The 26,832-nt window shown below is 40.0% G+C and overlaps 1 protein-coding gene across 1 annotated transcript in view; it reads left to right on the top strand.

Moving 5' to 3' along the window:
• The window catches only part of RGPD4 (RANBP2 like and GRIP domain containing 4), a 64,849-nt gene that overhangs the window by 22,541 nt on the left and 15,476 nt on the right, over positions 1-26,832 (top strand). The window contains exons 14-20 of the mRNA XM_084619031.1: positions 6,586-6,723; positions 6,798-6,944; positions 7,828-8,010; positions 8,092-8,175; positions 14,247-14,385; positions 14,598-14,695; positions 15,253-19,951. Coding sequence (XP_084475157.1) covers positions 6,586-6,723; positions 6,798-6,944; positions 7,828-8,010; positions 8,092-8,175; positions 14,247-14,385; positions 14,598-14,695; positions 15,253-19,951 — 5,488 coding nt within the window. The remainder of the gene's footprint in view (positions 1-6,585; positions 6,724-6,797; positions 6,945-7,827; positions 8,011-8,091; positions 8,176-14,246; positions 14,386-14,597; positions 14,696-15,252; positions 19,952-26,832) is intronic.

The raw sequence follows: 26,832 nt of genomic DNA, 5'->3' as shown, positions 1-26,832 counted from the left end.
CAAAGGCTTTGTAAAAAGAAATGATTACATCACTGTTCTTATTAGAGACCTTTAAGCTTTAGGAAAAAGTAGTAGATAGATGTACTTTAAGAATGTACTGCCCATCATTGTAATATGAGTGCTGAATCCTCACTGTTTGCCCATGTTTATTATTTCTCATTACTCTAGATTTTGTTCCATATAACTGTATTAGTAGGCTTTTTCCTTCTTTCTTCCTTATTTTCTTGTCTTCCATTTCTGTACTGTATTGTGTTGGATGAGATAAGGCTCTTAGATACATTGTTGCTTGAATTTTGTGGCATACAGAGTTCAGCCAACTCTTTGCAAGGAATAGTCTTGATTCTCCCCTTTCTACAGCATGTAACTTCATGTGAACCTAGTTGCATCAATTACAAGTGTCAGCAATTCAACACTTGGGCCAAATTCTCTGCTAGTAAAACTCTGAGATGTGAAGTCAGTTTGCCAGAGGTTAAACTATTGCCTTAAAACAGTTTAGGGCATTGACTCTCTTACAGTCAGGTGTAGATGCCATGATATGAGAACCTGAATAGAACCTAGGTGTGGGAGGAAAACCCTTTTGATTCAGTTTAAGATGTGCCCAACATCTGTGCAGTCAACAGTGATTCTGGGATAAAGGCTTATTTTTATTCAAAATTGTCTACATGAGTGTCAAGGATTAGTTAAGTATATTGTATTTACAAAAATACAAAATATTTATAAAAATATGGATGAGTCTGTTTGGGGCACATGAAGCATACTTTTGGATCTTTTTTTTTTGTGTGTGCGCACCAAGTATATAAGAATTTTTCCTTATGGAGATTAGGGAAGGAACTAGAAAGCATCTGACTTTTTTTTTCTGGGAAAGAAAGATAAGAAGAATAGTAATAGGCCAACATGATCTCATCAGGAGCTTTTTAATGACCTGAAAATCAAAAACTAATCCTACAGAAACATGGGAACATGTACAAATCAAAGGATGAGCTCAAAAAAATGTAGGCGAAAAAATCAGGCCAAGGCACAAGTGAGTTACACTTTGCAAGAGACATAAGGCAATAAGAGGTTCTATAAATGAATTAGGAGCGAAAGAAAGATGAAGGAAAGTGTAGGTCTGCCACTTAGCTGTGATGCAGGGGTAATAAGGGATGACATCAAGAGAGCTGAAATGTTTAAAGCGTTCTTTGCTTCAGTCTTCACTAAAAATGTTAATTGTAACCAGTTAATTGACACAATTAATATTAACAAGGGGGAAGGAACATATTCCAGAACAGGAAAAAACAGGTTAAAGAATATTTAGGTAAGTTAAGTGTATTCAAATCATAAGAGCCTAATGAAATTCATCGTAGGGTACTTAAGAAACAAGCTGAAGCAATCTTGGAACAGGTAGTAATTATCGTTGAGAACTCATGGAGGACAGGTGAGGTCCCTAAGGACTGGAGAAGGGCAAATCTAGTACCTATCTTTAAAAGGGAGAATAAAGAGGACCCAGGGAATTATAGACCAATTAGCCAAACTTCAGTACCTGGAAAGATTCTGGAACAAATTCTTAAACAATCAGTTTGCAATCCCCTAGATGATGATAGGACAATAAGAAATACCCAGCATGGGTTTGGCAAGAACAAATCCTCCCAAACCAACATAACTACTTTGATAGCGTTACTGGTCTAGTGGATAGCAGGGAAGCAGTAGATATGATATATCTTGATTTTTTTTTGTAAGGTTTCTGACACCATCCCATGTGACATTTTCATAAGCAAACTAGGGAAAGGTGGTTTAGATTAAATTAGTATAAGGTGAGTGCACAACTGGTTGAAAGGCTACTCCAGAATGGTATCAATGATTCACTGACAAACTAAGAGGGTGTGTCTAGTGGGATCTCAGGGGTCTGTCCTGGTTCTGACACTAGTCACTAGTTTCATTAATGATTTGGTTAATGGAGTGGAAGAGTACGCTTATAAAACTTGCAAATGACACCAAGCTGGGAGAGGTTGCTAGCACATTGAAGGACAGGATCAGAATTTGAAAGGTCTTGGACAAAGTGGAGAATTGGTCTGAATTCAACAAGATGAAATTCAATAAAGATAAGTGCAAAGTACTTCACTTAAAAAGGAAAAATGAAATGCCCAAATACAAAATTGAGAATAACTGGGCAGTATTACTGTTGGAAGGAAGCTGGAGGTTATAGTGGGTCACAAATTTAATATGGGCCAGCAATGTGATATAGTTGCATAAAAAGCTAATATTGTTCTGGGATGTATTAACAGTAGTGTACATAAGATATGGGAGGTAATTGTCCTGCTCTGTGTGGCACCAGTGAGGCCTCAACTGGAATACTGTGTCCAGTTCTGAGCGCCATGCTTTAGGAAGGGTCATGGACAAATTGGAGAGAGTCCAGAGGACAGCAACAAAAATTACAAAGATTTAGAAAATCTGAGCTGTGAGGATAGGTTTAAAACAAACAAAGCAAGCTGGGTATGTGTAGTATAAAGAAAAAAAGACCAGGGAGCAAATGGGAACCTAAGTCTTCACATATATTAAGGGCTGTTAAAAGAGGACTGATCAATTGTTCTCCATGTCTGTTGAAGGTAAGACAAGTCGTAATGAGTTTAATCTACAGCAAGGAAGATTAAGGTTAAATATTAGGGAAAACTTTCTAGTAGGCTTCCAAGGGAGATTGTGGAATCACCATCATTGGAGGTTTTTAAGAACTGGTTAAAGTTTACTTGGTCCTGCCTCAGCAAGACCTCTCAGAGTGTCTTCCAGCCCTATTTTTCTCTATCTTAGTTGCCAATGCTGATGTTAAACATAAAAATCTGTTCTGACTACCCGGCTAGTTTGAGATCTGGTAGAGTAGAAAATGAGACTGTTCAGACTTTTTTTCGCCACTATTCTGGATTTTGCTTAGCTTTTTCTGGAGAGACTGGTAAAGTTGAAGGGACTAACACAGTGAAGATGTTTGTATTTGCATATTAAATTGAAGACTTTTTTGTGTGATATAGTTGTTTAGGGTCTCATGCAGTACAGTTCAGGGCCCTGGGTAAGTAGTTAGATATTGAAGTAACAAATGATATAGAATGTGATGACATCTTGGTTGGAAACCGCTGGAATTGAGAACACTTTTGGAGGAAGGGTTTTGACTGAGTAAGAATTAAACTGCTTTGTGTGAATGCACATTTTCATAGAACACCTACCAAAAAAAAGCAGATGAGAATAGAGGACTAACACAAAGATACAAAATTCAATTGAGTATGTACAAACTTGTTGTTTTTCGTGACTTACTACTTATAGAACTTCATATTCATAATTAAGTTAGGTGGCATTTCAACACATCGGGGAAAAATGAGCAGAAGGATATGTCTTGTAAACTGGCCAGACAACTACTCTGTACTTGATCTCAGTATAATGGCGCACACAGGTGTGTGGTATAGCAAAAGTTGCTTTTCTCTTGGTGTTAGAACAAGATATTTGTCATTTTATTTGAAATTTTTTCAAAACGTGTAGCATGTGTAGTAATACAACTTAATGCGCTTCATCCACAGAATTCAGTGTTTTACAAAGGTAGTGTATGCTGCGTGGCCATCTCTCTGTCAGTCTCTGATGGAGGCCATGCCTCCTCACTGTCGCGTACCTGTAAAGGTGCTCAAAGAGGGGAATTAGATTCACCTAGTGCTCCAATCCTCCAGCTGGGCAGAACAGTACAGCAGTCTTTGAGCCGCAGGCCCAGTCAGGGCTGGGGAGCAAAGCAATGGGTAATCTCTGGTCTGCAATCAGGGCAGAGCAGCTAAGCAGTCTGAGTCCCAGGGTGGTGAGCATCAAGAGAGGCTATGGGGCTCAGGTGGGGGTGAGCATCAAGAGAGGCTATGGGGCTCAGGTGGGGTTGTGTGAGATGCGCAGGCCTCCTGGCATGAGGAGGGAGAGTACTGCCACCCCAGGGATGGGGTGGCAGGGGGGACGCAGGCCTGCCCAACTCTACCACGTCCCAGCCCAGGACCCTGATAGTGGCGGAGTGGTCTGCCACTGGGTCAGCGGGGATCTGCCCACAACACAGTGACTCTGTATCAGGCCAGCTCCCAACCAGACTGTTGCCTGGTTTCTCTGGGCTGCTTCCTACTTTCCCCCTCGGATGTACTTGCATCTGTCATCTTGGGGAGCTCTGGCCAGTCTGCAGGCGTCAACCCCAGCAGCTCCCCAGCGTCTCGGTCTGCCGGCAGCCCCGGGGAGATCCAGCCAGTCCTCAGGAGGCAGCTCCTCTGCAGGCTCCAGCAGCTGGCGGGATGCGTCTGTCTCTTGTGGTGGCTCCACCACAACTAAGCTGCAGGTACTTCCCTTTCCTATCCCACCCTTTCACTTCCGGCGGAACAGACATGGCTCTTCTGGTTCAGCCCACCAGGGAGCATGTTGTAGTCCCTCCCCGTCATTCTCTGAGGGAAGCCACACCACCTTGCTAAAGGTAGATAAACGCTTTTTTCCCTATTTTACAGATAAGGAGACTGAAGCATGTAGTCTCATCACTTACGGAGCTGGAAATAAAGTACAGATCTCTTGGCTACTACTCTAGTTGCTTTTTAACTCTGTACCAATTCTGGATCACAATGCTTCTCATTTCTGTATGCTTCATATATAGTTAAGCAGAGACATGCAGAATCTGAAATGCTGTAATGACTGAGTTCCATCATATGAACAAACAATACTGCACCTAAACTTAAGTTTACTCTGCTGTGGGCCATGTTAGCCACATAATAGTGAAAGTCAAAAATTGAGAAATATTAAGTGGTGTCTGACCAACATACAATATCCACCTCTGAAAACATGAAGGTATGTGAAGTCTGACAGAAAGGGAGTGCTGTAAAGCTGTTTAAGCCTGAACTTTAGGCTTCATTTTAAAGGGACATCAGCTTGAAATCTAGTCTTTCAAAGTTAAAGTTGGTTTCAGGTACTACTCGTCCCTTAGTCCCCTTGTCATTAGTGAATTTTCTATGTATATAAAAAATTACATACAAACTACGTTTAAGGTACATTATTTAGATTGCAAAGTTGAAAATTCAAAAGTTAAGATATGCCAGAGATGCTCTAGGCATCTCAGGTTAGACACCTAAAGTTAATGGACTCTTGACTTCAATTTCTCTTATTTCCCCATCTGTAAAATAGGGATAAAGCCCCTTCATCACTGGGATGTTGTGAAAATAAATTCTTTAGTGTTTGTAAAGCACTCTCATACTATGATAGGTATGGAAAAGCCCATAAAGAAATAATTCCATATTAAGTGCAGAGTTTGAGTAATGTCTAGTAAAGAAGTATACGGAAAAACCAATATGGAATAGCTGCTCATTCATTGTGAAGTGTTCATCCTGAGCACAGAACAAGGAAGGGGTTGTGTGGAAAAAAATATTATGTGGTCATGTAAATAAAGACTGTGTCATAATTCATATGCTTGGGGGGGCTGAACTGAGGTTGCAAAGGCATTTCCTGAATTGAGTGCCTAAATTTGCAACCTTAATGTTCTTTTAATGTAGTGGAGGGGGGTGTGTGCGTAATTTCCAAGCTTTTAAAAAGGCAAACTGCAAGGTAAATTCTGCTTAGCTCGTGTGGCACTGGACCTCAGCTTGTTCAGTACAGGTGGAATTGTCAAGAAATGCTGCAGCAAAGTTGCAGCAAGTCTCCATTGAGCACATTCAAACTACTGTTTTTAATGGCTTGTAAATTGGCCAAATTCGGGCAGTTTTTCACCGGTATCTTAAAAAAGCACATCTCTGATACACAGGCCAGCCCTCTGCCAAATTTCAAGTTCCTGCTCAAAAGTATGGAGGATACTGTTATACTGATACAGGATATTCAAACTGTTGGATGAAAAAGTTGTAAGGAATTCTTTATCATGGGCAAAACAATGTATGTTTCCTAACCTTGTTCTTGGAAATGGCTAGACCATTTTTGTTGAAAAATTTTCCAAAAAATTCCACCTGAGGCAGGCAGGCACACAGCATGTAAAATTTCAGCCTCAACAATTAGTTTGGCAAAATTTATAAGCAACTGAAAACAGGATCTTATAGTTTCCTGACATTCCCCACAGTTATAGGTGGTGCTAACAGCTCCCCCTATAATTTTTATCCCCAAATTCATACAGAAACTGAGTACTCAAATTGCTGTCAGCTGCACAAAGTAAACAATTTTTCTTTCAGTTTCAGTAATCTTAAATGTTAACAGTCCAATAGACAGCTTAAAAGTTCAGGTGTTTTTAAAGTTGATAACATCTTTTCAAAATGTTACACAGTGGGGACGATTCCATTGGATGTCTATTCTGAACTTTTTTTCAGGCTAATTTCATGTGACTCAAATGTTTTTTGTTCTTGTATTCCCTGAGCAGCAATAAATGTGTTTAGAAATATTACTGTGATTATCAAATTGCTCTCAAAAATACAAAAAGGACACATTGGCATCTGAGCTTTTAAAGTAGGGGGAAATAAACTTCCAATGGGAATGCTTTTTTTAAAGCACTTCCAAGAGCGTGAGGTTAAATGTACTTTTGTATCAAGCAGTTGCCTAGAGGATGTAATATTTACTTTAAATTTTTGACAAAACTTCTCTTTGTAGGTTTCTCAGGTTGCAGGATATGAAGAGGAGGCATATATAGCATTTGCTATGTTGGATGCAGTTGACGGAAAAACTGAGGATGCTTTGCTAGCACTTGAAGCTATTAAAAACGTTGTTTCATATTGGAATCTTGCACTAGTAAGTGTAACTCTTTTATTTTAATTTTTATGTTCTTAATACTGCATGGTAAAAATCACTACTTTGTTGGCTAGATTTTCCAGAGAAAGGCTGAAGAGATTGAGAATGATGCACTCTCACCACAAGAACAAGAAGAGTGCAAAAGTCACCTGCAAAAGAGCAGAGACTATCTATTAAAGATCATTGATGAAAGTTTTACAGACACTTCAGTAATTGAGAAGGTATGTAATTTGGTTTGCTTTGTAGTTTTACTGATGGAATCCTTTGCGTCAGCAGGAAATCTCATCTTTTAAATTATCCTTTCAAAATTTGATAGGGCATTAACACTTTCTTCAGTGAAGTGTTTTGCTTTACAAATCAAATTCAGTGTTCAAGAATGAGCTATGCATTTAAAAGGACTCTGTGTAGTTTGTTCCTAAAATGCAGGTGGCAGCAGTTCTTTTCTATTTTGGAAATATTTTGTTATGCACATTTTTTAAAAAGCTTTATTTAAAAAAAATTGTGAATCAATACTGTAGTCAAGATTCTGAAATTGAACGAAAATAAAAGGAACTTTTATTTTTGGACAAATATTAGGCCAAGGTTAGAATGGAGATTAAATATTTGACTGCATTTAACTCTATATCTTTGACTTAATCCTAATCAGTCATTGCTTACAAATACTCAAGTGGGGCTGATGAATCAGGAAGACACATTTTATATACTACTTCTGGTTAGACGAGTCTTACTACTGAAGTTCATGCAGAATTATATCATTTCATATTTTTGTCCTATGTATAGTGATGTACATGCAGAGTGGGCATTGAGTTTTGGAAGAGACAATAAGTCATAATATGTCATGTAAACAGTAGTAGTTGACAATGTCAAAAGTCGTGGGAAACTGACGAGAAAGATTAGTATATTAAAAGCTAAAAAGTTCAGGTTTTGCATTAGTAAAAATATTGTTTGGAATCTATTTGTTCAGCTAGAGGAATAGTCATCTTGAAATGTGGTATTTTTACATGAAATTCTATTTGCTAATAGTGCTTTATTACTCCAATTGCACTTGAACTCAAAAAGAGAATATATCCCTAAACCTCTTTGTGCACTGCAATTCTCTCCCAGTTACCAGTGTCAATAGAATCTGTTAAGGAGATGCTGGAAACAGTAATTCAAGAACTTGGGGATTATGGTGAAGAAGGAAGTCCTGGTTTCAAGAATGGCCTATCCCGAACTGTAGATTCAGAATTTAAACATTCCACTCCATCACCAACAAAATTTTCTTTATCACCAAGTAAAAGCTACAAGGTATATCAAATAACACACACAATTCTTCTGAAATGTATTGTTTTTAATTAATGTGATAAGATTCAATTATTGTTCTTTCAGTTCTCTCCCAAAACTCCCCCTCGTTGGGCAGAGGATCAGAAATCTTTACTTCAGATGATCTGTCAGCAAGTAGAAGCCATTAAGGTAGGTAAATACTAATTGAGTTAATGTATCAACAAATATGTAGTGATGAGTATTTTTAACACTGTATTGGTACTAAAGTTAACATTAGATTATAAAGCTCAAACTGTTAATTTAAGTTAAACTTCCAGTGTGTGATGAGATTTCCAGTTATATCAATGGAATTAAAGTGATTAAATCTCTGCATAATTTGAAGAGTATGGGTGCAAGTGTCACTGTATAGAAATTTAATTTCAGAATCTATGAAATTAGTGCATAAGCAGATAAGGGTATCCTTCTGTGGGACCATACACTGAGCATGTGAATTCTGTTGATTAGGAGAAGACTCTTGTAGTTTCTATAATAAGACTTCTCTTTTCACACCTCTCAAGCCAAAAATTATAAGAAAAAGATGGCTTTTGCTGAATGGTTGTAGAGGCAGGACAGAAGCACTATGTAAGGTATTAGTTTCAAACGTACTTAACATTGAATGGGGTCACTAGTACTGACATCTAAAAATGGGTTTAAATTGTTCAACCTATTCTCTGTCAGATTGGTTCTTTAATCAGTTTATTTGATATTGCACTTAAGCAGTAAAGTTATGAAAGTCCAGAAGTAAAACAAGAAATTCATTTTTGTTGTCTGAAAAAATTCATTTTTGTTGTTAATGGTGATTAAATTATCACTGACCTTTCTCCATATTTTAATAATTTTCCTAACTGCACTGCTGCTGGCCTGATAGGGAATGAATAAGAATAATTTTCCGTTTCCTATGTTAGCCTTGTAAAATTATACTTGCCAGGCAAGCAGTTGTTTGTGTGTAAAATATTTAGTTTTCATTATTATCATAAGGAAGCTTTTGGGTCTAGGTTGCTAAACTTTCATTATCCCTTTGCCAAGGCTGATATGTTTAAATTTGAAAGCACAACCTTTTATTTAATTTTTTAAAAATTTTTAAGGTCTGCATCTTTGAGTAGAATCTATTGGTAATGATTTGGAAAGAGCTAGAATCTTTTAATAAGTAAAATACTATATTTGACTGTGTATCCATGTGATCTCACTTGAGTCTAAGTACACATGCAATATTGTAGTCCTTTGAATAGTGGTGTCCATTGGGCTGCCCCAGGGATGTCCTCATGGCCACCACCCGAAGGCAGGCAGAGTGGCTGTAACCATCCTGTTACCTCTTACTGCCCATGGCAATGAGACAAAACTAGCAGTGTTCGCCCACTACCGCTTAGTGGAACCTACTCGTACTACGTTAGGGTTAATCCCACTCAAAATATTAGTCAGTAATTTATTTTTATTTTGGTTGTATCAAAACAATTTCCTCCCTGTTTTTTCCCTCCACTACTCCCCCACCCCCCCGCCCATTTAACTTCTCCCGTGGTGTACAGCACCTCTATCCACAGAAAAATGATTGAAAGCCCTCGAGCTTTAAACTGTCATCCTATGACAGTTTAATTCCACTCACTGATGGTCACAACCTGTCTGTTTTTGCCTCTGTGAGAGTCTTGCGCCAGATTGCTGCTCTGTCAGTAATTCTGAACAACAACAAGGAAGTCCAGGGATGCTTATCAGGATCTATGCTTCCTCGAACAATCTGAGGGAAGCAAGAAGAGATTTTAAAAACTGGTCCATGCCCTGCTATGTGTCACCAAAGAACTTTGCCGTCCACTATGCAACACCTATAGTCCGTACCAGCAAATAATTCTCGGCACCATCAGACAAAGATCTGGCATCAGACCACCTCAGTACCAACTATCACCTCTGCTCCAAAAACTGATACCTCCTCACCATGGTAAGGGTGGTCAGGTCATGATTCCCAGCACTGGTCCCTTCCTTCCCATAAGGAGAGGCTAACACTTCACTTTTCAGGGAACAAAACACTAATCCCATAACAGAGGCAAGTGATGCCAGCTCAGTCTGACTCAGCACCAAAGTAGTACAAGCCACATTCTGTTTCACTGACTGAAAATAGCAGTAATCATCAGACACTGGCAAAAACATTGATGCCGGCATCAACATCAGTACCAGTACTGTCATTGTAAGCCCTGCCAGTAACTGCTGATTTTATGTTAAAGGAGGTAACCATGTCACTGGCATATATTTCTGACCTCTTGGTACTAGGGGCACCTTGAGGTTTGGCTCTGCCTCTCAAGGTCTGTTTATCCCATCATTGGGACACACCTGTTCTCTATCCAGTTGGGAGCCACATTTTCTCTCACACAGGTCAGAAGACGCTCTTTATAGACCAGAGACTCACTTTAGAACTCCAGCATATCCACTTCAAACATGGCAGTTGCCTGTTCAGCCCTATCAGAACTGGCCTTACCTCATGTAATGCTCCACCTTGGTGCTACGGAGCATGCTGCGGACCACATTCAGGATCTAATCTTACTCCTATCATTTAAGGAAGCATAAGGAGTCTGGAACCCCTTCTTCGTCTATTGCCAGACCATCATTATTTTTTCCTTCCCCCTGGTCTGCAGAGAGGGGGAAAAAACAAGAGCAGCTGGCAGAGGAGGAACAGGCACTATTGCCAGCAGCACCCTTAGTCTCCCAGGGACTAGTCATCCTCCTCCTGGGGAGACCGTCTATCCAGCTCCTCTACCAGCTGCTGATGACTTCAAAGCATTTTGGAAGCAACTTTCCCGCATTGCTCAGACTCTTGAGATAGAAGGAGAAACTCACAAGCTTTTTGATATTCTGCACTTATCTGCTCCAGCTATGATAACTCTGCCAGTTAATGAAGGCATATTGAATCCAGCCAAGACACGGTGGCTGACGCCAGTTATGCTGCCTTTTGTGGCTAAGAGAGCGGGAAAGAAATATCAACCTCCCTTAGGGGTACCCCAGCAGTTTTTCTTTAATGCACACCCACATCCGACACCAGGTTTCTTCATGGTTTCTGTGGTCCACTAAGAGCACCCCAAAAGATAAAAACCCTTAAAAAAAACTAGACTTATTTGGAAGAAAGGGCTATTTATCGATCTCACTGGAGCTTGGAATTGCTGATTATCAGGCTTTATTTGCAAAGTATAATGGTGTTGCTTGGGAGAGGCTATCACCCTTTATAGCTAAACTTCCACAAGACTGCCGAGAAGAGTTGAAAAGCATCATTGTTGAAGGTCAACTAGTAGCTAAAACATTGCAACAGACCACCATGGATGTATCAGACATGATGACTAAAGCCATGCCTATTGCTGTAACCACACGCAGGGCTTCATGGCTGCAAGCCTCTGGCATGCTGAGAATATTGCAAAGTATTTGAGGGCACAGAATTACTTTGCATTAGCATGGACAACTGACTGTATGCTCTCGAAAGCTTCTAGGGCCATAATTTGTTTTCTGGGCATCTATACATCAGCCCAAAATTGTAAGCCCTTTAGATGTAAGGGCAGTCCAGGCAGACACCTGTCTACCTTCAGTAGTAGTCTTGAGTCCCTGCTGAGGAAACAGCTGAGACTACTGCTTTGGCTGTTGGTCAGTCTGCACGTACTTCCAAGCAACAGGTTTGATGATAGATTCGAGAGCCACACTCTTAGACCACTCAAAAGCCTTGCCTAAGTCCCACCTTTTGGATGTTGGCTTGCTTGCTTCCATCAGGCGTGGACTGTGAAAACAGAAAAAAGTTCTGCAAGTTGATTGCCCAGGGCTATTCCATCCAATTTCAGTCCCCCTTCCCTGTCTCTCTTCAGGGACCCTTCTCATAAAAATCAGCCAAAGGAAGAGCTAGTTTATCTACTTTGCATAGCAGCCATAGAGCAATGCTTCCCAAACAGTGAGCCATGGCTCCTTTGGGGAGCCACAAAGGGTTCATGGGGGAGCCACAAGTGTTTTTGGGGAAAAATCAATATGCCTGTTCTTTAATTGTGTGGGGGTTTTTTTTTGGTGTGGTTTTTTTTTAAACTGAGGGTATTTAATCTAGGCTTAAAAACCACCTGCACTTTATCTGTGAGTCTGTCTTAAGCTGCTATTGCTGCTGGGGTTGGGAGCTTCTTTATGCCCTCTGCTCTTGGAAGGGGCCTTCAGCAGAGAGACTTCCTACTGAGGTAAGAATTCAGCAGGAAGAGTCTTGGCTGAAAGCACCCTGCTGGAGTGAAGGGCAAAGAGAGAGGATCTCAGTGCTGGCAGCGGCAGCAGCAGCAGGTAGGGGAAGGAAGGGACTCTGAGGGAGAGACAGATGCCTCTTACCTTTATAGTGGAACAATTTTTGCGATGTGTTAACCTTACATGTAGAAAACGTTTGATTGAAGAAGATTATTTTAATAAAGTTAAATGTAAAAGGAGGAAAGTAGATATAATACTTACAGTGCTTGAATTTTTATGTCTTGATGCTAGTGTGGAAAGTCCATAGCATATTATTAGTTTTCTGGTCTTCATAGATTAAAGCCTGAGACCAGGGAAACTACAGACATTTAGAAACCAAAGACTGAGAATTCATAAACGAGCAACAATTTTTTTTCTTTCAGAAACAAGAATTAGTGTCAGAAAAGTCATTTGTAAAAAAAATTATTCCTCAGAAAGCCTTAGATGCATCTTTTATTGTAGCCATGCAAATTGCAAACAAGCATACACCATCGGTGAGCCCCCATATTGAAAATATTCAGCTATATTCTGTGTCTGGACTCTTGATTCCATGAAAATCCACCTTAAAGCAGCTTCCACAGGGCATCTGTCCATTCAGGTTTTTTTTGACCCCATGGTATCCAGATTTCTAAAGGGATTACCTCTGACATGGGATCTCAACATTGTCCTTATGATCCTTGCGAGCTCTCCTTTTGGCCTTTTCCTGAATGCTCTTCACACTTCCTTTCGCTCAAGCTGTTTTTAATCTGCCAGAGGGGCCAGCAAACTACATGCTCTCATGGCTGACCCTCTTTACAAAACATTCCATGGGGGTAAGGTGGTATTGAGACCCTATACCAAACTTATTCCCTGTGTAGTGTTAGACTTTGGTTTGAATCAGTCTGTCATTTAACCTGTTTTTCTCACCAAAACACCATTCCTCCTCCTAGAAAGAAGCTCCCTTTTAAAGGGCTTTTGTTATAATAGGAGAGTCTTTCAGACTCTTTTTATTGCAATCTCTGGTGTTTCTAGTGGTCCCAGAGAATGTCAAATGATTATGTAGTGTGTATATAATAAACCTGTTCCTCCAAATATTAAAATACATTCCACTGGACTAAAGCACAGGGTCTAGTCCTTTGCACACTTCTGGAACATTCCCAAATCTGAAACTTGCCAGGCAGCTATATAGAGTACTTTCTTTACTTTCATTAAACATTGTCCTTGGCCTAACTGCAAGAACAGATGCCAGATTTGGTAGGGCAGTGTTAGTCATTGTTTGGCTAAAGTGGGAGCCACATGGATGACAACATCGTTACTATAAGGCAAATAGAAGTTATTCTGCAATATTAGTAAATTTTCTGTGTTGGAGAGCATATTATTGGCTCCCTGTCTTTGCATCACTTCAAGATTAAAAATAATTAACTCAGCTAGTATATAACTTAAAAATATTTCAGTGTACCTGAGCATCCTCTACCAAGATTTGCTAAAAAAAAATCAAGGGCAAGGGCAGATATCCAAGTAAAAGTTCATCCTTTGGCTCCTCTCTAAGGATGACTTTAGACAAAAGATTTGTCTCTAGCTGTTCTTGTTTCAGAACTGTTCTTTTTAGTCTACTAATGTGTTTCTTCCTGTGACTGGAAGATTTAGATATTTATATAATGTTGAATATGGCACTTGGAGTGTATTCAATTCATTTTTTGCTAGTACTTGACTTTTTTTTTTACCTATGTATTTGGTTTTGTGTACTGGCTTAGTAGTAGACTGTTAATTCATACAAAGAAACCTCTTCAGTGTAAATTGCTGTATATGATAAACAAAAACAGCTATAGTAATCTCTTCCTTCCAAACTGAGGCTTGGGTGTCAAGGGTAAAAGTCAGCGTTTGGTAAACACCAAAGTAAAACTGAGAATTTTTAAGGCTTTGCATAGATAGTATTAACCTCAAAATAAACATCTGTTTTAATGTTCAACTATACCTGTCTTTTTAATTTGAATGTAAACTATATAAATACTGTCTCCTGATAGAATGAGATGCATGAAATGAAACTCAATAATTCCAACTCAAACTTGTCATCTCATCGGTGGCCTGCTGAAGGCTATGGCACAGATACAATGTCAGATGGCTATCAGGGAACACAAAACTTTCATGGAGCTCCACTAACAGGTAAACTGGTGTTGAGAGTTTAATTAGTTACTGTATCTTGTTTTTCAGAAGACCTTGGTCAGCCTCTAAAATTGCTATAAATTAGGCATTTAAGGTTTAAACACTGCAAATGAGCTTAAAAATACCTTTCTGTTGAAAAGTATTACCTTTTGAAGATGGTTCTCTTTTGGGTAATGGCAAAATAGAATTACACTCTTGTGTTTCTCTTTTAGTTGCTACCACTGGCCCATCAGTCTACTACAGTCAGTCGCCTGCATATAACTCTCAGTATCTTCTCAGAACAGCTGCTACCAATGTAACACCAACAAAGGTGAGGAGAGATCTGTTAATTTACTGCTTTGAACTACAGTCTTTATCAATTTTCAATTTCTATATGTGAAACTGATTCTTCCAATGAAGACTTTTAGGGATAACTTTGTGTGATATTCACACTTATGTGGGTTATGCTCAATGCCCAAATGTGGATGACCTACTGAGTGAGTCCTCTCAAATTCTCGTGGTGCGGGAGGGGGTGAACCGTCAAGAGCAATCTCTTGCATTCGTATTTGAAGTATATATGCTCACTATGATATCTTCTACTGAGAAAATCTTTGACAATACCTAAGATCCATTTCTCTGTAGGATGGGAAGAAGTTTTGGGAGTACTAGGAAGGAATAGAGAATAAACAAGCAGTATCTTCTCAAGCAGCTAGGTGTTTCTATAAAAAGCAAATCTTTGTAACTGTTCTGCTTCACTTAATATTAAGGTCTATACATTTTAAAGATAAAAACAAAAACATCAACAAACTTTTCAGGGCAGGGATTGCCTTAGGTTTGTACAGGCACTACCATAGTACAAATAGAAAATAATAATCTTTCTTTTTTTAGGCTCCAGTCTATGGCATGAACAGGCTTACACCTCAACAACATATATATGCTTATCAACAGCCAATGCATACACCACCACTACAGAACACCTCTGCCTGCATATTTTCCCAAGAAATGTATGGTGCTTCTTTGCGTTTTGATTCTCCTGCTACTGGACTTCTGTCTCCACGTGGTGGTGATGAGTATTATAATTACAGTGTTCCACAAGCAAGCACAAATCCACCATTGCCTGAGCCAGGCTATTTCACAAAACCTTCAGTTGGTCCTCTGATTCCAAAGTCTGCAGAATCAAAGGTGATAGAATTTGGGAAATCAACCTTTGGGCAGCCTGTACCAGCAGAAGGAACAAAATCCTCTTTCACAACACCTGCACAATCAACTCAACCAACCACTTTTAAATTTAACTCTAATTTCAAATCTAATGATGGAGACTTTACATTTTCATCACCTCAGATTGTAGGCCAGCCCCCCAGTGCAGCTTTTAATAGCAGTGAAAGCCTCTTGGGTCTTCTGACATCGGATAAACCTTTACAAGATGATCGATACATGGGGCAAAGAACAGTTCATGATCATACAACTGGCCAAAGAAATGCCTTCAGTTTTGGTAACAAAAATATTTCAGGCATTTCATTTACAGAAAATATGGGACAAAACCAACCTAAAACTTCAGGTTTTGGCAAGGGTGACATATTCAATTTCCAAGATCCTGGAAAACCAGTGTTTGGAACCCCAAGTTCAGATCTGGCCAATAGAAGTCATGAAACTGAGGGAGGAAGCATCCATGGTGCTGCTGATGATGATGATGGTCCACACTTTGAGCCTGTAGTGCCACTCCCTGACAAGGTTGAAGTAAAGACAGGTGAGGAAGATGAAGAGGAATTCTTTTGCAACAGAGCAAAGCTGTTCCGTTTTGACACAGAATCTAAAGAATGGAAAGAAAGGGGCATTGGAAATGTGAAAATACTAAGGCATAAAATATCTGGGAAGATTCGGCTGCTCATGAGGCGGGAGCAAATATTGAAAATCTGTGCAAATCACTATATAAATACAGATATGAAACTGCAACTAAACGCAGGTTCAGACAAATCATTTGTATGGCATGCTTTAGATTATGCAGATGAGTTTCCAAAACCTGAGCAGCTTGCCATTAGATTCAAAACACCAGAGGAAGCAATGCTTTTCAAGCATAAGTTTGAAGAGGTGCAGAATATTTTGAGAACCTCGGGATCAAATGTTGGTACACCAGCCATTCAGAGTGTTGGGATTACAAGAGAAATAGCAAATCAGAATAGCAAGGAGCCTTGCAAAACTACTCCTGGAACCCTGAATTTTGGATTTCAGTTTAAGAAAGAGGAGACATGGCAGTGTAATGTCTGCTCAGTGAAAAACAGTTTAACTACTTCCCATTGTAGTGCTTGCCAGGCTCCAATCCAAAATACAAGCAGTTCTGTAAAGGGACCTGATGGCAAAAGCAGTTTTACAGTTACATCAGCTACATCTACACCAATATCCTTTTCTTTTGGTAGGGAAATCCCATCCACATGTACTACTAGTGGATTTGGGGAACAGTTTATGTTGAAGGAAGATCAGTGGGCTTGTAATGTGCATCTGGTTCGAAATGAAGCTACTGATAAGAACTGCTCAGCGTGCCAAAGTCCGAATCCAAGAAACAAGGAAATGCATGTTGTACCATTACCTGAAACTTCTGCAGCTTTCAAACCCAACACTGATACCACACACGATAAATTTGGGTCAGTTTTTGCTAAAAAAGGTCACTGGGATTGCAATGTTTGCTTCGTAAGAAACGAGCCCACTACATCTAAATGTGTTGCCTGCCAGAATCCAAATAGAACTAACATGCCAGTATTTGGTCAGCAAGCTTCATTTAAAAGTGGCCAAGGAGATGTTCCAAAGACTACACACAATGATTTTGGAGCTGCATTCTCTAAAAAAGAAGGTCAGTGGGATTGCAGTGTGTGCCTAGTCAGAAATGAAGCAAGAGCTGTAAATTGTGTTGCTTGTCAGAATCCCAATTCACCAAATCAGCCTGATGTGTCTACATCTACTATTCAAGCATCGCCTACTCCTGGAGTTGGTCCTGCCGCTGATGCAAGTAAACCCCAGAAAAGTGGATTTGAGGGACTCTTCGCTAGAAAGGAAGGGCAATGGGATTGCAATGTTTGCTTGGTACGAAATGAAGGCTCTTCAGTAACCTGCGCAGCTTGTCAAGCACCAAATCCAAGTAATAAGCCTGTTGCTGATGCCCCATCAACTCTTACATTTGCCCTTAAAAGCAAATTCTCTGAACCTGCTGGAGGACAACTGGGAACAGGTTTTAAGTGTGACCTTTCTGAAAAAGGTTTTAAATTTGGCCATGCAGAACAAGGAAAAGCACCTTCTTCCTTCAACTTTCAGATTCCTTCTGATACTGAAGTTAAATCTGGAAAAGAAGGATTTAGCTTTTCAATGCCTGTGCCCACAGGTGGATTTAAATTTGGCATACAAGAGCCTAGTAAAAATATCACAAGAAAGGATGAGCCACCCAAAGAAAGTACCAATGGCTTCTTAAACAGTGGTGATGAAAAAGAGAAAAAGGAGACTCCCTCAAAGGGTGTAACTGGTATCCAGTCTCATAATGTCTCAAACAAACAGAACAGTGATTTAGTATTTGGCCAGAATAGCAGCACTTTCACTTTTGCTGACCTTGCAAAAACTACTTCTGGAGAAGAATGTCAGTTTGGTGTAAAAGATCCAAACTTCAAGGGTTTTTCAGGTGCAGGTGAAAAGTTATTTTCCTCACAGAGTTCTAAAATGGCTCACAAGGCTAATACTTCTGTTGATCTTGAGAAGGAGGATGATGCATATAAGACAGAGGACAATGATGATATCCATTTTGAACCTGTAGTCCAGATGCCTGAAAAAGTGGAATTAGTGACAGGGGAAGAGGATGAGACCGTGCTCTATTCACAAAGAATAAAACTATTTAGGTTTGATCCAGAAACAAGTCAGTGGAAAGAACGTGGTGTTGGCAACTTGAAAATTCTTAAAAATGAAGTTAATGGCAAACTAAGAATGCTAATGCGACGTGAACAGGTACTGAAAGTATGTGCAAACCACTGGATAACAACTACCATGAACTTGAAATCTCTGTCTGGTTCAGACAAAGCATGGATGTGGCTAGCCAGTGACTTTTCTGATGGAGATGCAAAATTGGAGCAGCTGGCAGCTAAATTCAAGACGACAGAGCAGGCTGAGGAATTCAAACAGAAGTTTGAAGAGTGTCAGAGGCTGCTGTTGGATATTCCACTGCAGACCCCACATAAACTTGTGGATACTGGTAGAACAGCTCAACTCATACAGAAAGCAGAAGAAATGAAGAGTGGGTTGAAAGATCTCAAAACCTTCTTGACAGATGATAAAACTAAATTGACAGAAGAAGAGAATAAAAACTCAGCTTCAGCCTGTAGTACTTCTGATTTAATTATAAAGCCACATGCTGAAAGCACTGGGCCTACTCTGGAGTGGGATAACTATGATTTACGTGAAGAAGCATTGGATGATAGTGTAAGTAGCTCTGTGTATGCCTCACCTCTGGCAAGTAGCCCTGTGAGAAAAAACCTATTTAGATTTGGGGAATCTACAACAGGATTTAATTTTAGTTTCAAATCTGCCTTGAGCCCGTCCAAGTCTCCTGCCAAACAGAATCAGAGCAGGTTGTCTGTAGGAACAGATGAAGAGTCTGATCTTACTCAGGAAGAAGAAAGAGATGGACAGTACTTTGAACCTGTGGTACCTTTACCTGACCTTGTAGAAGTGGCAAGTGGTGAAGAAAATGAGCAAGTTGTCTTCAGTCATAGAGCTAAACTCTACAGATATGATAAAGATGCCAATCAATGGAAAGAAAGAGGTATTGGGGATATAAAGATCTTGCAGAATTATGACAACAAACAAGTTCGTATTGTAATGAGACGAGACCAGGTATTAAAACTCTGTGCCAATCATAGAATAACACCAGACATGAACATGCAACAGATGAAAGGAACTGAAAGAGCCTGGGTATGGACTGCATGTGACTTTGCAGATGGGGAAAGAAAAGTAGAGCTCTTAGCTGTGCGATTTAAACTACAAGATGTTGCAGAGTCATTTAAGCAAATTTTTGATGAAGCAAAACATGCCCAAGAAAAAGACACCTTGATTACACCTCTCTCTTCACGTGCCAGTACACCAAGAGAGTCTCCATGTGGCAGAATTGCTGTAGCTGTACTGGAGGAGACCACCAGGGAGAGAACTGATCTGAACCAGGATGGTGATACCTCTGATGTGACTGTAGAGGTTTCAGAGATGTCAAGCACTTCTGAAACACCAACAAAAACAGTGGTTTCTCCTCCAAAGTTTGTATTCGGTTCAGAATCTGTCAAAAGCATTTTCAGTAGTGAAAAATCAAAGCCATTCACATTTGGAAATACTTCAGCTACAGGATCTCTATTCGGTTTCAGCTTTAACTCTCCTTCAAAAAGTAAAAGTGAAGAGGATAGTTCAGTGTCTCAAAACATAATGCAAAGAGAACTACAGCTCACAGTAACTGAGCCTCAGGAAAGCTACACTCCCAATCAGAAGCCTACAGACAGCCAGGGAGAAAATTACTTGGTTACATCAGCAGCAGGATCCTCTAATTACACATTTAAAACACTAGAAAAAGGTAAGCGTTGCCCGAATTGGCAACTATTTATACTAAGAAGAAGTTTTACTTTGAGAAGATTATTGAAAAATTTGTCATGGAAAGCAGTTAGTGGCTTTTTGTTGCAATGAAAATACTGTAAATTGTGTCCCTGGAATAAGAGTAAAGTGTTCTCTTCAGTAGTTGAATGCAAACTTCATGTTTCTTGCAAATACCTCTTTAGCTTAATCTTATGGTTTTGTCCTTCACTTACAATTGTTCTTTTTGTGCATGGTGAGGGGGCAGGGGATGTCTGAACTATTGTGCTAGGTCAGCATAACTCTGCTCATATCTAGGAATTCAGACGAGCTAGTAATTACCTATGCACTCGGGCCAAAATTTTCAAATGTAGTTGCCTAAAGTTTGGAACCGGAATCCATAAGTTGGACTTGTACCTAAGTAGGTAGTCTTGTCAGCACTTAGAATCACAGAATATCAGGATCCAACCTAAACCTCCCCCACTGCAACTTGAGACTATTACTCCTTGTTCTGTCATCACTTCTGAAATTATGGCATTTATTTTGGTACTTAAATACAGATGCAGGGACCTGTCTTTAGACAATGATGTTTGAAAACTTTGGCTTCCATTTCTTTATGGAGAGGCACAGTGGTTTAGCTGAAACCTGCCATAATATAAGAACTTGAGTGCTGCTGATGTATTTTGATTAGGTGGTATTAGTAGAATGGTGTAAACTAGATTTTTCGTCTTACTGTTTTTTCTTATCTGATTCCTAAATTTTTCAGCAGCAGAGTGAAATATTTGTCAGGGAAATATCCTGCTTGAAGACAATTGTATGGTATATGAAATTTGACTCCAGTCTCTTGTGATCAAAGTGCAGCCCACAGCCACTCACTTCAGAGGTCTGGTTTGAAGAGGCTGCACAAATCCTGGTATTGCTCTGTTGTCTTAGCAGACAGAATAAATTATATAACTTTGATTTATTTGTATCTTCTGCTGGGCAAACTCTTGGGCTTCACCTTTAAATAGCCATCTACAACTTTACAGTAGAAACTGAATATTTCATTGCATTATATAGCTAGTAATGTTTAATGTATTAGGACCCTATCAAATTCATGGTCCATTTTGGTCAATTTCACAGTCATCAGATTTTAAAAATAATAAATTTCATGATTTCAGCTATTTAAATCTGAAATTGCAATGTTCTAATTGTAGGGATCCTGACCCAAACAGGAGTTGTGGGGTGGTTGCAAGGTTGTTGTTGGCGGGGGGGGGGTTGCGGTACTGCTACCCTAGCTACTGCTGGCAACAGTGCTGCCTTCAGAGGTGGGCAACTGGAGAGCAGTGGCTGCTGGTCAGGAGCCCAGCTCTGAAGGCAGATCCGTCGTCAGCAGTAGAACAGAAGTGAGGGAGGCATGGTATGGTATTGCCACCCTTACTTCTATGCCGCTGCTGGCTGCCCAGTTCTGAAGGCAGCACAGAAGTAAGGGTGGCAATACCATGACCCCCCTAAAATAACCTTGTGATCTCCCTGAAACTCCCTTTTGGGTCAGGACCCCCAATTTGAGAAAAACTGGTCTCCCCTGTGAAATCTGTATAGCGTGGAGTAAAAGCACACAAGACCAGATTTCATGGTCCGTGATTCATTTTTCATGGCCATGAATTTGGTAGGGCCCAAAATATTATATGAAGCATATGATTGTATTGGCATTTAAAAGTTGGGGGCTGGAGGGGAAGAGCAGTCAAATCAATTTGTTAAATAGAAATACTTTGACTAAATTGCAGTAAAAAATGGACAATGCAGAATTTTGGACTAAAAGTGGATTTCAGAATTATGACAAGTATGCTGATCTATGTAGTAAAGTATCCTGGTAGGAAAAACTTGATAGCTGCTGCTTGTTTACATCTATTGAGTAATTGATAAACAGGTACAGCAGGCAATGCAAATATTCATTAGCTGATTGTGATCTCTAGATACTGGAGATATACACTTAAGAACTTAGATATGTTTGTGCCCCTCTAAAAATCCAAATAAACACTTAAACCCACATAATTTATTTTCTAGGATTTAATTTTAGTCTTTTTAAATCTAATCCAATGGCCTTTTGGACCAGCACACCTTCCTTCCAACCCGATAGTAAAGGTATTTACACACTGCACTGAATGTGTGATGAAATCACTCTTTAGCTGGTACTGACAATTGCCCAGTTGTGGCAAAGCAGTTGGCTATATAATGGTATGAAAATTTACACAAATTTAATATGCATGCTGAAGAGCAGTAGTTAGAATTAGTGTGTTTTTGACTTTGTACCTGTCATAGCAAAAGAATGTCTCCCTACCCTCTGTTAGTTTAGGTTTTTTTTAATTCACACAAGTGGTGGTCTTGGAGTGCTCTACTTCATAGACTTTTGGCTTTTGTATTGCTTCAAATTTACCATAGGAACTCCAGATCTGCTTGCTAAAATCTTCCCTAGGAAGATGAGAAGATGTATGAGAAATTTCACGGAGTATGCTCAGGATGATGTTGAAATTCCTCATGAAGAGGGTTCCAAACTGGCTCAGTTCCATTCCCAGTGTCTAGCCAGTAAGAACTGTATATCCTTAAAAATAAGCATCTGTGAAATAGGAGGCAGAGTCAGATCTCCTGAACTCTTGAGTTTTTCCAGCTAGTGTCTGAATTGAATCCACCTGTTTGCCACTGGAAGTGTTCAAAAGTTCACTCACTGGTCGCCTAGTTGTTTACTTCTGGCCCTTTTCATAGTTAAGTCACATTCTGAGGCTGGGAGTCCAGTGCTCTCTACTCACCCAGTGTGTGGCTGCGTAAGGAGTTGCTCTGCACCTAACTTCTTTTAAAAAATAGACTTTTGTTGTGTGGCTGACTACTTGCTGAATAAACCAGGTTGGTGAGAACTTTTGGAATCTTTATTTTTTTCCTTTAAAATAATATAACTATAGATAAGCTGTATACATTGTCCAAAGTTTTTTTAAAAAAATACAAAGATACACCGAGAATATCTTATACTTGAGTGCTGCAACAGTCCTCAGTACTAAATATGTATAACCAGATCTTACAACAGATGCATGGTATAACCTAAATACTGGCAGTTCTACCTTGATTAAGTAAAACTTGGTCAAATGTTGTCTCCTTAAAACAAATGCTTCTCACTGTTCTAACACTATTAGTTCCTATAGCATCCAAAAAGTGTTTTCCATCATTATAATCTGAAAAGGTATATTACATGCTTCCATCAATACTAACTCTTTATTTATTAAAAGAACAATATTGCTACTTCTAAATTTAATCAGATTCTAAATTTAAAACCTTCAGTTAGTCTCATTTGTTGTTTGTGAGGTAAAGTAAATATTCTTGATTCTTTTCCCCCGGCTAAATTTGTTCTTTGTTATCTTAGGGCTTGACACTTGCAAGTTAGAGCGCATTAAAGCAGCCCCAGGCGCCCTAACTCATGACCCATCCACGCTGGCAAGGCACGTAGAGTGCCTGGATTCTGTAGCTGGAGCGCTCCTGGTAATCCACCTCCACCAGAAGCATAACGCTTGGTGTGTCTCAGCTGAAACGCTGCAGTGTCAGTGTGAACGAGGTGTTGCATTACTGCACTTTGATCGGCCTCCATAAACGTCCCATAATCCTCTTAAATCAGGTGGCCACTCTTTTCATTGTTTTGAAGTCGCTTTAGGAATGCAGATATGCCCTTTCAAAGCTCTGTTTCTGACAGCTGGCATGCTTGTCTGCTCCTGGACAAAGTAAGCCATTAGTGTGGAATGCTGTGTGAGAGAGTGGGGGGGGGTCTGCTGCTGTCTGAACTTAAAAGATAGCATGCTGGCATGCTCTCAGCCCCCCAAAAACCGTCTCTCCCCCACCCCATACACACAACACACTCCCTGTCACACTCTACTCCACCCCCCGCCCCCATTTGAAAAGCACATTATAGCCACTTGCATGCTGGGATAGCTACCACAGTGCACTGCTCTCTGTGGCATTGCAAGAGCTGCTAATGTGGCCACTCCAGTGCACTTGCAGCTATCAGTGTGGACAGACTGCAGCACTTCCCCAATTGCACTCTCCGAAGGTTGGTTTAACTCAAAGCGCTCTACATCTTCAAATGTAGCTATGCCCTTAGTCGTCTTCCTTTACAGAGGAAAAAGTGATGAATATATAGTGCAGTTGATATTTTAAAATGGTGAGTACCCATAACTTGATATGATTAGTTTGTAAAAGAGGAAAAACTAAAATAGTAAACACTTTCTGATCTCACATTCACTGGATTAAGTTGCACAAAATATTCCCTGATCTTAAAATGAAGCTTCTACCTCAAAATTTACTTTTGTGATGCTCCATTAAGGTGAATTGTTACATGGAAAACACAAAGAATCCATATATTTTTTTTGAAAGTTTCAAACTGTTCTTAACTTCCACAGGTAGAGACTATAACACTCTACAAGATCTAGTTCAATAGGTTCTTCTGCATTACAGACCTTGGAAATATGGTGTGAATTTTATTCTTTTTAAAAAATTGATATGAAAAAATATCAAAATCCTCATTTGACTACAGCTGAGCCTTCAGATGTACTGATCTGATGTGAGGGGGAGAGAATTAATAGAGGACATGCCTGAAATCTGCCTTTCAAATTCAACCCATTAAAAATGTAGTCAAGGATTACTGATGGTGATATTCCTTTTTAGAATCAAGGTAGAAACTCAAGCTCTTTCCTTCCAGCCTTGGAAAAAGGCAACTCTCTAGAAAAAATTAACTATTAACAGAACATAGTAGTTCTAACCCCTCTGCCAAAATGATCACCCTTAGAGCGAAGCAAAGATGTTTGTTAATATAAGCCATCCAGAAACCAGCCTCTGAGTCTTTCAGTAATGTGTCCTAGATTCATAGAAGGTTAGGGTCGGAAGGGACCTCAGGAGGTCATCTAGTCCAACCCCCTGCTTGAAGCAGGACCAATCCCCAATTTTTGCTCCAGATCCCTAAACGGCCCCCTCAAGGATTGAACTCACAACCCTGGGTTTAGCAGGCCAATGCTCAAACCACTGAGCTATTTATGATATCAAAGTATTTACAGAGAACTCAATTAATCTTTAGGTCTACAAAATCTTCAATATCATTAAAAAAATCAGTTCATAGCTATCAAACACTAGCAGTCCAGACTCCAATATTTAGTTCTACCTATTCTTGACATCAGTAAGTTAAAAGAAAAGCAAAATGCTAGGACAGCAGTAGAGAGCTGCTTTGGATGAATGCCTCTTTTCTAATGTTATAAAATGAACACTATTGATGGATCATAATTATTTTCCTTGTATCTGCTCAGGCTTCAGAATCTAATTTTGGTTTTGTGGTAGTTAAACTGTGGCATATAAAATTTCTCATAGCTGTTTTAAATAGCTCAGCTATGTCCATTCATATAATGGGAAAATCAGATTTTGGAATGTTAATAGCAAAACATGAAACAAGGACAAACTGACTCTTCTAAACAACCACATCTGGCTAAATTTTGTCAGTTGTCTGCAATACGTGTTTTGTAACTTTGTCTTCTGAACTATGCATTTTGTGAAGTGGGAGTTGGAATACTAGGATGTTGCAATGATGCCAAGCAAATATTGGACTCCTTGGATGATTTTGGCCACAATCTTGCTTAATCTGAATAGACTTTTTAGTGTACTTTTTAGTACACTACTGTGTACCTTGAACTTATTTCATTACTTGCTTTATTGCATGGAAGTAATGTATGTTTTCTGCATGTTGGATTTAATGAAGGTTTACTGGAAGCTTGGTGCTTATGAAAGATGCTGGATTGGCAACACTGGAACTAAAATCCTATAGCTAGCCATAGAATGGGTGTTGCATGGCCAGTAGCAGCATGAGCTTTCCTACTCTTCCTCAGCTTTGTTCTTGACGACACACCTCTAAGGTTATATGTACCAAATTCTTCGTTCTCTTTTGAGAGTTAATCTCACTATAACCCTACAACAAACCATGTTTTTAACCAGATATGACTGATGAGCGCTTGTGCTGAAGCATCCTGAGGTGGGCTTGCTCAGAGTAAACTTTCATGTCAAGTAGGAAACTTGGTGTATCTCTATTTGAGTAGTTGGAGCATGGACTAAAAAGTAGGATGTTTCTGGTACTTGGATCTCTTAACTGCTGTGGTTTTAAACCCAGCCTTGATCAGTTCTTGAACTAGTTACTCTTTTGAGGGAGGGAATCTTCAAAAGATGTGCTATGCAAGCTGTTCTCCTTTTTTAGAACACATAAAGCACATGGAAACTTTGTCTAGCAGCAGCTACTCTTTAGGTTTCATCTGCACTGCTCTTTGGAAGTTGTGTTAAACTAGTGCTAATACTATAGTGGAAGTAGAGTAAGATCTGGACAGACAGAGTAATTCCGGGGGTGCCCAAGTTTCAGTGATGAGCAGTGACTGTTGCAGTTAAGGATTGAGATGTCATCTCTGTAACATCTAAAAGCCTGAAAGGATATACACCTCTATCCCAATATACACCACCCGACCCGATATAACGCGGGTTTGCATACAACACTGTAAAGCTGACACGCTGCTCTGAGCAGTGTGTTAAGGGTGCTGGGCCGGGCCCGAAGGGTTGGATATGGGGCAGAGGGTCTCGGGGGCGATCGGGGCTCCCACCCCCCAGGTTCTGGGAGGCAGGAGCTGTAGGGAGCCCTGCAGTCCCAGAGTGGCCCATGGGATCAGCGGGGGGCTGGGAGCAGCCCGCTCCGCTTCCCTCGACCCAGACCCCGCTATGTTGCTCAGGGGAGGGGGCTTAGAGGAAGGGATCCCCCCGCACTCACCCACAGCGGTGGAAGCGGAGCAGCCCAGCCTCAGCCCACTCCACTCCGCCAGCTCCCAGCCACGGTGCTCCACTTCC

This window comes from Lepidochelys olivacea (assembly GCF_965140295.1).
Source record: "Lepidochelys olivacea isolate rLepOli2 genome assembly, chromosome: 1".
In the NCBI taxonomy this organism is placed as follows: Eukaryota; Metazoa; Chordata; order Testudines; family Cheloniidae; genus Lepidochelys; species Lepidochelys olivacea.
The sequence above is the reverse complement of the archived record's forward strand: the minus strand, read 5'-3'. Positions and strand labels throughout refer to the sequence as shown.